General features: G+C 46.5%; 1 protein-coding gene across 1 annotated transcript; it reads right to left on the bottom strand.

Annotated features, from left to right (window-relative positions):
* Positions 1–2,994: 2,994 nt before the first annotated feature.
* Positions 2,995–11,154, bottom strand: GNPNAT1 (glucosamine-phosphate N-acetyltransferase 1). The gene is made up of 6 exons (XM_067295163.1): positions 11,073–11,154; positions 7,666–7,853; positions 6,878–6,940; positions 6,110–6,237; positions 5,529–5,590; positions 2,995–4,573 (listed from the first exon to the last, which is right to left on the bottom strand). Exons 2-6 carry the CDS (start codon positions 7,835–7,837, stop codon positions 4,426–4,428), a joined length of 573 nt encoding a protein of 190 aa, XP_067151264.1. The 5' UTR covers positions 7,838–7,853; positions 11,073–11,154; the 3' UTR covers positions 2,995–4,425.
* Positions 11,155–11,370: the final 216 nt, after the last annotated feature.

The raw sequence follows: 11,370 nt of genomic DNA, 5'->3' as shown, positions 1-11,370 counted from the left end.
GTCACTGCTCCTCTGCCTTCTCTTGGGACTCCCCAGAAAGCTTGCTGAGCAGCAGCCCCTCTAGAACAAGCCTGAGCCCTTAGCCTGTGCCAAGGCTGCTTTCCTTGGTGCCCTCTTAGAAATAGTTAGCAGATTCTGGGTTGAAAACTCCTGACTGGATTAAAACTGTCTGCTAGAACAGACATTGGTGACACCTGAGGAGGAAATTCTCTTGCAGTAAGTCAAGCTGAGCAGAAGCATCTGGGTGAGGCTTTATGGGCTAATAATCCCTTCTCATGTGGCATGCGAAGGCCTTGGAGTGCATGCAGGGAGAGCCCTCACCTTCAGAGGAGCTGAACCAGCAGACGGAAGCACTTGTCCTTTTCTGCTCTCTGGCCCCTGCCACCTGCTTTGGTGATGGAGCAGTGCAAATTCTTCTTCAGAAATTTTTTTTTAAATATGTGACACTTTAGTCAGAAAACTTCTAGCTTGAAAAGAAAAGTGTTATTCTCTCTCTTAAGAACTATAACTGGTCAGTCTTACAGACCAGCTCAGCATGCAGTGCTGGTTTTGCAGTTGTGGGGTTTATTATGTGCTCTTAAATGGACTCTTTTTAAAAGAATGCTTCTGGGGCCATTGGGAAATAATTTCTCGGCTGCTTCACCACTTACTCCACAGCATTACCATGACACTGCAATGGCTACTTACTCATGTAATGCGGGGGTTGTAGATGCCTCTTTTGTGTGGCTCACCAAATCCTGTCAGCTACAGGTTTCTGAGGAAACCAGGACGGGAACCAGAACTTCAGTTTAAAACTGCTTCCCCTTTCAAGCCCCCTGGGGTCCCTTGAGAAATGGTAGAGATGAAGCACAGATGGACCAACCCTGTTGATTCATCTGACTACCCCTTGCCAAAGAGGCTTGCTCATGTGTCGTCTGGTTCTGTTAACTCACCAGGGTTCTGGTGCTTCCCAGGGGGAGGCTGTTTCACAAACTAACAAGCTTCATGACTAAGGATTTTCCACCAATCTCTCTTTCATTCCGTGACCCCTTACTAATGCCTTCTAGAGTCATTCTAGTCTGCCTGGCAGCCTTGCGGATTACAGCCTCTCTGATCCTGAGGGATTCTCAGATTAGGCTTCCTCAAACATACTAGTATTAAGCCTTTTATTTAAAAGTGTTTGTAATCTCTTCTGTTGTGTGTTTAGCTTGCTTCTAGTAGGTATTATTTCAATTATGGTGTGCTTTCTGAAGGTCCTGAGGAAAAACCAAAGGTGAGAATTGGTGGCAAGGATCCCTCTCTGTGGACTTAGGATATTGCTACAGGCTCCATCTTCCTCCCTCCCCAGATTCAGGCACGAAGCTGCAGTACCCAAATCTGTGGGGATCCACAGCTCTGTTAACTGCAAAAGTTTCCTTTCCACCTGATTGATTGACTGATGTATTTCAATAGCACCTGTTGCTGTTTGCTTTTTGTAGCATTTTTCTAGTTCCTGTGAACTGACAGTTTAAAATACAGGTACTTGTGCACTAGGTGTTCTTTCAGCTGGCTGCGGCTTGCCTAAAACCACAGGGGCATGTGTACGTTACCAGCTTGGGCAGTATCAGCTCTACCACATCCGAGTGCACTTTGCAGAGACCTTCCCACTCATCCCAAGTCAGCAGAGTGTTTAGTCCTTTGACTGGCTAATGCTCTTCCAAGGGCTACAGCCACAAACATCTCAAACCTTTCCTCCTGTGGAAGACTGTGCTTAATCCAGCCTTTCTCTCTCTGGAAGAGGCCTTCCTAACAGTCTAGCAGTTAAACAGGTGTGACAGCAGGTGACAGTACTTTTCCTGACTAAGCCTAGGGCTTTTGTAACCAAAGCTGTTTTGGTATTGGTAGTTTGCCAAGGTTGAAAATGGCACCTCTGTCACAAAGAGCTCTTCAAAACTAAAGGGATGCTGATGAGCTGGCTTCCTCCCAGCAAAGGTATTGTCATGCAGCCACAAACTGAAGCTTTCACACTAATTCATTGTTTTATAATGATCTAAGCTGGGTACGCAACCACCTGCTCCTCACATATACTAATCTTTTCATTAACACATAATGAGGGACCTGGAGCTATTTAGAGGGTGTAGGTAGTGTGATATTCAAATAAGCCACTTAGTGGAAATTCAACTTTGATTAAAACTGTGAGAGGCAAGAAAATCCACCTCAGTCATCCGGGCCCACATAAGTTAGTAGCTTATTTTAATAATAAGTAGTTCAGAGTTGGGGCTTGAGAGACTTGGCTCTTCTAGCAGTTTGCACACATGGTAGAGCCTGAGCTCTCCCTTGGGGGAGAACACCCCCTAGCACCATGGGGTGTCTGGGCCTAACCACAGCTCTGCTGGGGAGCACAAGGACAGGCAGAGCTTGTGTCACCGTGACCTGTAGGCTCTCTTAGGCCTCCCCAGTTGAATGCAAAGTTGGATGGCCTGAATACAGGAACAGCTAACAAGAAAAGTCACCAATACAGAATTCCTTACAAAGAGGGGGAAAAATCCTTCTTTTTTCTGGCCCTCCTCACCCCTGAGCAAGAAAAGTTTAACCAAGGCTGCCATCAGGGTCACTCGTACCAGGGTTTGCCCAGTGTGCCCACAGGGAAGAACTAGGCTCCTCAGGCATTTTTTGCACAGCCATCAAGCTGTTTGGATGTGTATCGCTGGCTGCAGGCCAGGTATTCCAGCTGGGTTTTGTATCTACGAGCACATGGGCTCTAACACCAAGTGTGGGAACCAGAGCGCGCTGAGACCTTCCTTCTCACAAATATGACTTCTGTGAAGCAAGTCTGCGGATGCAAATGTGCATCTGGCACATGCTTAAAATCAATATGGAATCTCAGAAAAATGTTCTTTTCAGTCTAGGGAAAGCCAAACAAAGGTAGTTGTAGCTGACAGCGCGGCTCTGGAAAGATACAATAGGTACAGGCTCACTCTGGATACCTGCCTCCAGGCAAAACACAGTAATACAAAAAAGAGAGCAGATGATACATCTGGCAGTCTTCATTTATTCAGCTTAAACAAAGATTTTTTAAAAAATAATCAATAAATAAAACATAGACATCACCAAGGAAACACTATATTGAGTGGAGTACCGTCAGGAACATTAAATAGAACCCCCACCACAGCTTAAAGTAGCTCTCCACACCACAATGGAAAGAACATTTTGTAAGGCCTAACTGTTCACAAACAAGACTGGCTGTTCTGTACAAACCTTCATGTATTTATAATGCCCTATTCATAGATGTAGGATTTGTCACTCTCTTCACACAAAACACTACTGTTGAAACAAGGGCTTTGTACATTATTTGCTTGCCATCAGTGGCAAAAGTGCTAAAATCATTTATCCAACATTATAGCAAGAGGGATGCTCCAAAGCAGCAACAATCCCTTGGGACCAGGAGCTGGGATTTCTCTGCCAGTTAGCAATGCAATATGCATAAGTGGTTACCAGCAAAACCACCACACGCCCGGCCCTAAGGAGTTCAAGTACGGCAAGTTGGTCGGATGTGTTCAGTGAAGCTGAATGCATTACTGCCTTTTCACAGATACAGGCATTGACTGCCAATCCCAAATCACACTCATGTTGAATATTAGCGAGAGCCCCCCTAAAGAGGGGATATAGTCTGTCTGTCAGACATTCCAGTTTCTCAGTTACCTTTGCCCTGTCACAAACCATGGGTTTGTTTTGTCAGAAAACAAGTAACTACCCTGAAAAACATAGTAAGTTATCAGCTAAAGTGCAGGGCCCCAGCAGTATTAGGTATGTATCCATTTACACTCCAAAGCGTCAGCTTTAGCACAGCCTGTAAGGGTCTCCCCTACCAGCGCTAGCCATAAGTTCAATTTTGGAAAATAGTGCCTATAAAAAAAAACTTTAGGTACGTTAACATCATCATCATCAACAGCACTTAAGTGAGGTTTCATGGAAAGAACAGAACAAATTCCCATTCTGTATCACTGATTCTGTGCAAGAGAAGCATCCCTACACAAGTTACACCTTCTGTCAGTGAAGTACAGACGGGAGCACGATCCCATGATCTGTACTTTGGCTACCAAGAAAAGAAGCGCAAAACTTTAGAAAAATACAATGCAAGAAAAAATTTGAGATAAAAATATATACCTTTGGTTAAAAACCATCCCCTTAACAAGATCCTTTGTAACCCAGCTAGAACAAAAAAGCTTCACTTTGACTGAACAGTAGTAAAAATTAGTTCTAAGAGCTCATTTCCTACCCCAGAGAACCCTTCTAAAATGTCAGTAAGGTTTTTTGCAGGTTTTACACATTTGATGTTGAGTATTTATAGGGATTGTTATATTTGCAGCAATGAACTATATAAATTTTCCACAAAGAGAATGTTTGTTGCACAAGCTCCTCCACCAACAGTCCTTACAAAAAAAAAAAAAAAAAAAGACTAAGTTCTTAATTAAAGAACCGTTGAAACATGTAATTTTCTTCAGATACCGAATAGCCAAACTTCTTATAGAAAGCCACATTTTTTGGCAGACACTCGAGAGTAATTTTGTAACAGTTCAGTCTCTTACTGAGCAACGTAAGGGTAGATGTTAATCTGGAAAAGACAAAAAAACAGTGGTTAAAGGAAATAATAGATCTAAACACTGAATCCATTAATGTTTATTTAGTTGAAGTTATCAGTGGAAGCCACTTTTGAAAATAAACTTAAGGACATTTAGATTCCTACAAGAAATAAATAGAATCCAAATTTTCCATGGGAAAGACCTCTTCAAATGCTTTTAGTGGTCCTGCCTTTTTCCTCAATCTCTGTAGAAAACAACATTCCACTTCAGGTATCAGCTAACTTTCCCATCAAAAACACAAACACATTTGGTAGATTCACCTATTTCACAGCAGGTTACGAGGCCATTGCAAATGCCTGCTCACCACAGAGCAGCCCTTCCCCAGCCTTAGTCCTGTAATACGGAAGTTTTAGAGCACGCTACAGTTTCCCTCGGTACGCAGGATAGCTCCCATCCCAAGGGGAAAGGATGAACCGGTGCCCTGGAGGCTCTTTTTGTTACTGCTGATCAGGACCTCAGCTTGCGCTCTGACGACTAGTGATACCTTTTGGCTAAATTCTTTAAGGTGTCTCAGCAGGGGAGGATCTGCCAGGCTAAACCTGGAGAGCTAAAGTCCTGCTCTCGGAGTTCTGGCGAGCGATGCCCTGGCGACTGCTGCCTTTAACTGAGCACTACGTCCTCCCTCCAGAGAGGAGGACAGGCAGATGGTGCGCTGAGGGCAGTAACTACGCGCTACCTCCAGCACCCAAAAGGGATGGGCTAGTTCGGAACAACAGCCACTAACGGACATCGTGTTCCCCTGCCACACTGACTGCAGCTTTGGACTTTCCTCCCACCGCAGAGGGTCGGTGCGCAGACATGACCCAGGGTCATTTTGGTTAGCGTGTTTGCTGGCACTGATCAGCAGCTCATCTGTGTTCACTGGCAACTGGATAAAGGGCTCCTGCCCCGCCTGGTGTTAACTGGCAAAGAAGGTGAAATACTTACAGTTTACCAAGCTGCTTTCCTCTGCATTCCCCGCTTACTACTACATCTTCTATCCTTCCTCTCTGCAAAAATACAGGCAAGTGTTAGTTTAGTAGCACTCTGTTGTGTTAATTTCCCTATTGCTCTGTGTTTCTTGCTTGGATTTTCTGCTAACTGGATGCAAACTTCAGTAATTCCTCCCGTGGTTGACATACTCATCATGCCCCTTCCAGCACCCAGAGCAGGAGTTGTGGTCATGCCGCAGCCGTTCTCTGGCTTCCCCGTTTCACACGTCTGACTGGGACTCTACGTTAGCGAGATCCTCAGCCATCTGCTCAATGAGAACCAAGTCTGACTAGTTCAAAAGTTACTGGGAGGGAGATTGGGGCAGACATCAAATTGCTCTTTATCTTAAGAAAAGCCAAAGCTTCCTTTAACTATTTAGCGGAGCATCCAAGGAAGAGAGATGTTTCTAAAATGCCTTTGCCACTGACTCAGTAGAACATACTTTGTCACACAGTAGCACCATAAAAATAACAAATGGACATAGTTTGGGGACAGGATCTTTTTCCTTACATTTCAGCTGCAGTGAGAGAATGTACCTTTGCACAGGAGTGAGTGAACTTATGTTCTATAACCAGTGTTGCCGTAGCAACAATCTGTCCAAGATTTGTATCTTCTATAACAGTAACATAGTAATCTCCAGATCTCTTCATGTGTTCAAATGTTTCTGTGGGAGCAGAAAGACATTAAAACAGTCACTTCTAACACTTGCAACAGATCCCGAAATGCAGATCACTGAAGAACTCAGCATCGCAAGCCAAGATGCGACCAAGACACTAGAACCAGAAAGCCCCAGAGCCAGACTAACCCCAAAAGAGACAAAACTAGGATAAAGGAGAAATGAAATGAATGCCTTTTCCTTAGCTGCTAGGAGGACCTTCCTTCCCCAGCCTCTCTACAGATGCATTAGGACCAAGGTGGCAGTACCTACACTAGGTCTTCTTACATCGCAAGCAAACCAGTGACACGAGCTCATAACTCTAATGATCTATGATTAAAGGCAAGCCTCTGCTTCGCTATTGGCACTGCAATCATTCAGCCAAAACAAGCCATCACCCAGTAACCCGTTATGCCCTTCCTGTTCAAAAGCCAGTATACAATTTAAGCATGCCCCAGCCAAGAAGCCCTTTGAGGCAGCAGCAGCTGAATCCAAAGCTGAGTGCCAAAGTCTGCCTTAAAAGGTTAAAAAAATCCCTCTGGCATCAAGCGGTCAGGAGTCACACACCCAAGTAGATTTGCTGTCAGCATCAGTATCTTTTGGTCCCAGCAATCTCTCTGGAAATGCCAAGAAATAATGATATACTCACTGATAAACTGCTCTGGGCTTACAACTCCGGTTTCTGTTAGCTGACCCAGAACTTTAAAAAAGCCTGTTATAAAAGAGGAGAGGGAAAAAAAATAAAGACTCAGTGAGGTATAAAGAAAGACACACAATTAGCTCCAAGAGTACCGAACAACCTGAGATGGCTGTCTGGAGAGTTAACAGCCCCATGGCACCATCTAATCGCTTGCATGTAAAATGGTACATTCTGCATATTATAAAAGTAGACTGTGATCTTAACATCAAACTCATGCCTTGAGCTATGCTGAAGGACAGGCTAATGCATCAGCAGCAAACTGCAACTTGACTGCAGAAAAAGACACATACATTCAAGCAAGAAAAGTATAAGCCTGAAATTATCCGAATATTAAGCTATATGTTCAGAACAACCTTTTTTCCAAGTTCCAGATCTGAAGAAATCTCCATACACTCAAAATAATATGCTGGTTTACATTACTTTATTAAAGGGAACAGTAAGAACAGCTATATTCCCTGTCTCAAATGGTGGTGAACAAGAAGCCATGGATTATCTGTAAGACTTGAGTCTTAAGATTAGTTTCAAGTTTATTAACAGAGTAAAAGCAATTTTGAATGTCACCCAGCATACCAGCAATCATTCTAATGCCAAATGCTCAGATTCCTTACTGATAAAAATAAATAACCCAAATCAGATAAAACAAGCAATTCTTAACTACTGAGAGATGCCTCAGGAATATATATTATCTAGTCCAGCACCCAGCTTTAGTCTGTGATGATCATTAAACAGGATTCTACCTCGATTTAAATCGGCTGTGCAAAGCGGTCTCATAACTAGGCCATCTCCTGGATCTAAGGGAGAAATGGCAGGAGAAAACGTCGCCGTGTTCTCACTCCAGTCAAGTTCGTGGAGGATATTTGGGTCAAACATCGGTGTGTCGTCAGGCATCACAGTTGCAACAGGCATCATGGCTGCAACAGGTGTTCTGGAAGAGAACGCATACTGATAAGGAACATTCTGTTTTGCTATTGTTTTAATAGCATATTTAGATATTTTCCCTGGTTATATTGTGCCATATGATATTTCTTAGGGATGTAAAGGAAGGTGGATGAAACCAGAACGTGTTCACTTTATCTTTCCAGTGAAACTATTTAAACTCCACCAGACTTGTACACTGGGTTAAACAAAGAGCACACACGCTGACGCAGCGCACGTTATCTAAAGTCAATACAAACAGAACTTTTACGTTTGCGCTAGGAAGTTACCAGCGTTCTTTTGGAAAAAGAAAAAAAAGACAGCTAAGGCATCGACTAGGATATTTAGCCTCTACATCCATTTAAAAAGGAAAGCATCTAGCACTCTCAAGAAACATTGCTAACATACTGTTTACAGTCTAGAGGTGATTTGCATAAATATTCTTCAGATTTTAAACTGGTGGTAGGAATAGTGCAATTTTTTAAACCAGTCCCATTACATATAAATATTTAGTTTCTCAGCCAAGAGGCACCACACCGATGAAAACACAGATGATATAATATCCTGCATGCATGCTTGTAGTCCATGAAACATTTTTCATGCAGTCATGTTTGCTTGGTATATTTACAAAATCAAGTGCCATCTCAGCTATAAAGTGTAGTGCCTTATTGTCCATTAACACATAAAATGTAAAGCTGCCAAAATGATGGTGAACCACCTGTTAATGATTAAAAAGAGAGCTGGAGATTGTGTATTTTTGGGGTTAGGGAGACAAGAAAGCAAACGGATATATTGTACTGATAGCTAGATACAGGAAATTTACTCCCACTTTCTCATCTGTGGAGTTATCTGGTGAGGTTTCTAGAATGAACAGAGCTTATCACAGGAACTTCTCCTGAGACTAGAGTCTTTATACATCTTCAAATTGACTTAGGTGAACCACAGAAGATGTGCTAGTCACACATTGACAGGTCAAAATAAACATCAACAAGAAAAATTTGACAGCGATGAATACTTTTCAAAATAAGATATATTATAATCCTGTTAAGCTGCCTAGAAAGCGCAGAGGATGTTATCTATGAAGCATTTCACTGTGACTGCAGCATGCAAGCTTCAAAACAGAAGGCAGCTCTGGAAACCCAGCTGAAAAAGCTTCTTTAAAAAAAAAAAAAGTATCTTTTTTATGCCACCTGCTGGTATACACTGGCCTTTAAATCCACATTCCCTTAAACAATCTTATATGTAAATGTAAAAAACCTAATTATTAAATAGTAGGAGAAATTCTCATCTCACTTGAATTCTGAAAATGAAACGGCAGGAAACAAAGTGCAAAGAAAAACCTTCCGAAAGATGGAGAGTAAGAATTGAGAAGCCGGATTTTCTGAGTCCCAGTTTTGAGCTTTAGTGATCAGATCATGCTGATACATGCAGGGGACTCCAAAACCATGACTAGTGTTTTAATTATGGCAGTGCTAAGCAAAACTAAGGTCTCCCTAGTTAAAGCAGCTTACTGGCATCTCTATTTCTAGATCTCCATTATTCTAATACTGCTATTTACCTGTCCATGAAAAAGCCTTCCTAGAGTTCATGATTATTCACACAACAACATTCAAATAATGTTCCATACAGAATTAAAAAAAAAAAATCAGATCTATCTCAGTTCTGGATTACAGAATACTAAGTACACACATCAGTGGAAGAGCACATGAAACAAATAAAAAATTTCGTAATTTCCAAGCAGCCAGTATATTTTTAACTAAAGTGACCAACTAATACTTATTTTCCAAACTACCACAAGCACAGCTAGAGCAGCATCAGGTTTGAACCAGAAGCTCCACACATTTTCTGGAGTTAGGAATATCACTGACTCAATAGAAATGCATTGGCCAATTAGAAAACTTTATCAATACACAGCGAGGAAGAGCTCAGGCCTGTTTCAGTGGATCACCAACTTCCCCTCCCGGCCTAGCAGGCTTTCAGGACCGATTCTGGTGTTGGTGCACACCAGCAGACCCCACCGGAGTCAGCGTAGGAGGCACCTGCCTCCTGCCTCCCCCGGAGCATCCTGGGCTCCGCCGGTTTCTGTATGAGTGTCAACGTGACACTCTGTCTCCCTCTGCCACCCCCCATCCCTCTGCTGTGCTCTTTTCCAGGAAGCAGCGGGGTGGACGGCGATGGAATAAGACACGTCTCGGATGCTCCCAAGCAGAGCTGCCGGCCCCTGTCGCTCGTCAGAGAGACCCTCAAGGGGAGCAAGCGCCCGTTGGGCCAGAGCTCAGCTCCAAGGGGAAGCAGGCGCAGACCCCAGCCCAGCTCTGAGTGGCTGTGACGAGTCCCACATGCACCCTGGGGGGGCTCACAGCCTCTCAAAGGGGGGTCCCCATCGCCCCACACAGCCCCTTGGGGGGTCCCCACTACTAGAGCAGCCTCTCAAGGGGGGTCCCCCCCCCATCAGCAACACCCCCGGGGAGACAGAAGAAGCAGCCTCTCGGGGCAGGGGGGTCCCCCAGCCCTGTACCCCATGCAGCTCCTCAAGGGGTTCCCCACAACTGGGGGAGCCTCTCAAGGAGGGTCCCCACAGCCCCTAGGGGGTTCCCCCAGCTAGAGCAGTCTCTCAAGGGGGGGGTCCTCACAGCCCTGCCCCCCACAGCCCCTGGGGGGGGGTCCCCACAGCCCCCCAAAGCAGAAAGAGCCTGTCGGGGGGGGGGGCACAGCCCAGCACCCCCCACACAGCCCCTCGGGGGGGGTCCCACAGCAGAAGTAGCCTCTTGGGGGAGGTCTCCACAGCCCCACATCCCACAGACCCCCTCGGGGGGGGGTCCCCACAACTGGAGCACCCTCAAGGGGGGGGTTCCCCACAGCCCCCCCCCCACAGCCACTCAGTGGGGTCCCCACAACTGGAGGAACTCTCAAGGGGGGGGTCCCCACAACTGGAGCACTCCCAAGGGGGGGGTTCCCCACAGTCCCCCCCACAGACCCTCAGAGGAGTCCCCACAGCAGAAGGAGACTCTTGAAGGGACCCCCCCCACCCCCCCGGCACACGCAGCCCGTCGCGGGGGGGCCCCCGCCGCCCCGCGCCCTACACGCCGCCCCTCAGCGCGCTCCCCGCGGCCGCCACCCCCCAGCGGCGCCCCCACAGACCACCACCAGCGCTGCCCGCCCCACGGCGCCGCCGCGAACAGCTCCCGGCCGCCCCCCCGCCCCGGTGCACGACGGGCGCCCACAGTACCGGCTCCAACGGCCGCGCGCACGCACGAGGCAACGGCTCTAACGGCCGCCCGCACCGGCTCCGCCGCAGGCGCCGCACGGACGTGGCACGGAGGCGGGGCCCGGCCCGGCCCGCCCGCGCGCAGCCAATCGCCGCCCGCCGAGCCGCCCGCAGGCCCCGCCCCGCCCGGAAATCGGGGGCTGCCCCCGCGCCGGCCTCGCGACCTTCGGGAAGCGCCCCGCCCCCGCGCGCGGATTGGGTGGGGGGTGGGATAGCCACCCCCCCTCCGCGAGGCCACGCCCCTCCCGCGAGGCTTCGG

The sequence above is a fragment of the Apteryx mantelli genome, chromosome 4, assembly GCF_036417845.1.
Source record: "Apteryx mantelli isolate bAptMan1 chromosome 4, bAptMan1.hap1, whole genome shotgun sequence".
In the NCBI taxonomy this organism is placed as follows: Eukaryota; Metazoa; Chordata; class Aves; order Apterygiformes; family Apterygidae; genus Apteryx; species Apteryx mantelli.
Note: the sequence above shows the minus strand (reverse complement) of the source record. Positions and strands in the feature narration are given on the sequence as shown.

Coding starts and splice junctions, on each gene's coding strand:
- GNPNAT1 (XM_067295163.1), bottom strand. CDS start 7,837: ATGATGCCTGTTGCAACTGTGATGCCTGACGACACACCGATGTTTGAC. Junction 6,238..6,877: donor AAGCCCAGAGCAGTTTATCA/GTGAGTATATCA, acceptor CTGCTCCCACAG/AAACATTTGAACACATGAAG. Junction 4,574..5,528: donor GGAAAGCAGCTTGGTAAACT/GTAAGTATTTCA, acceptor TGTCTTTTCCAG/ATTAACATCTACCCTTACGT.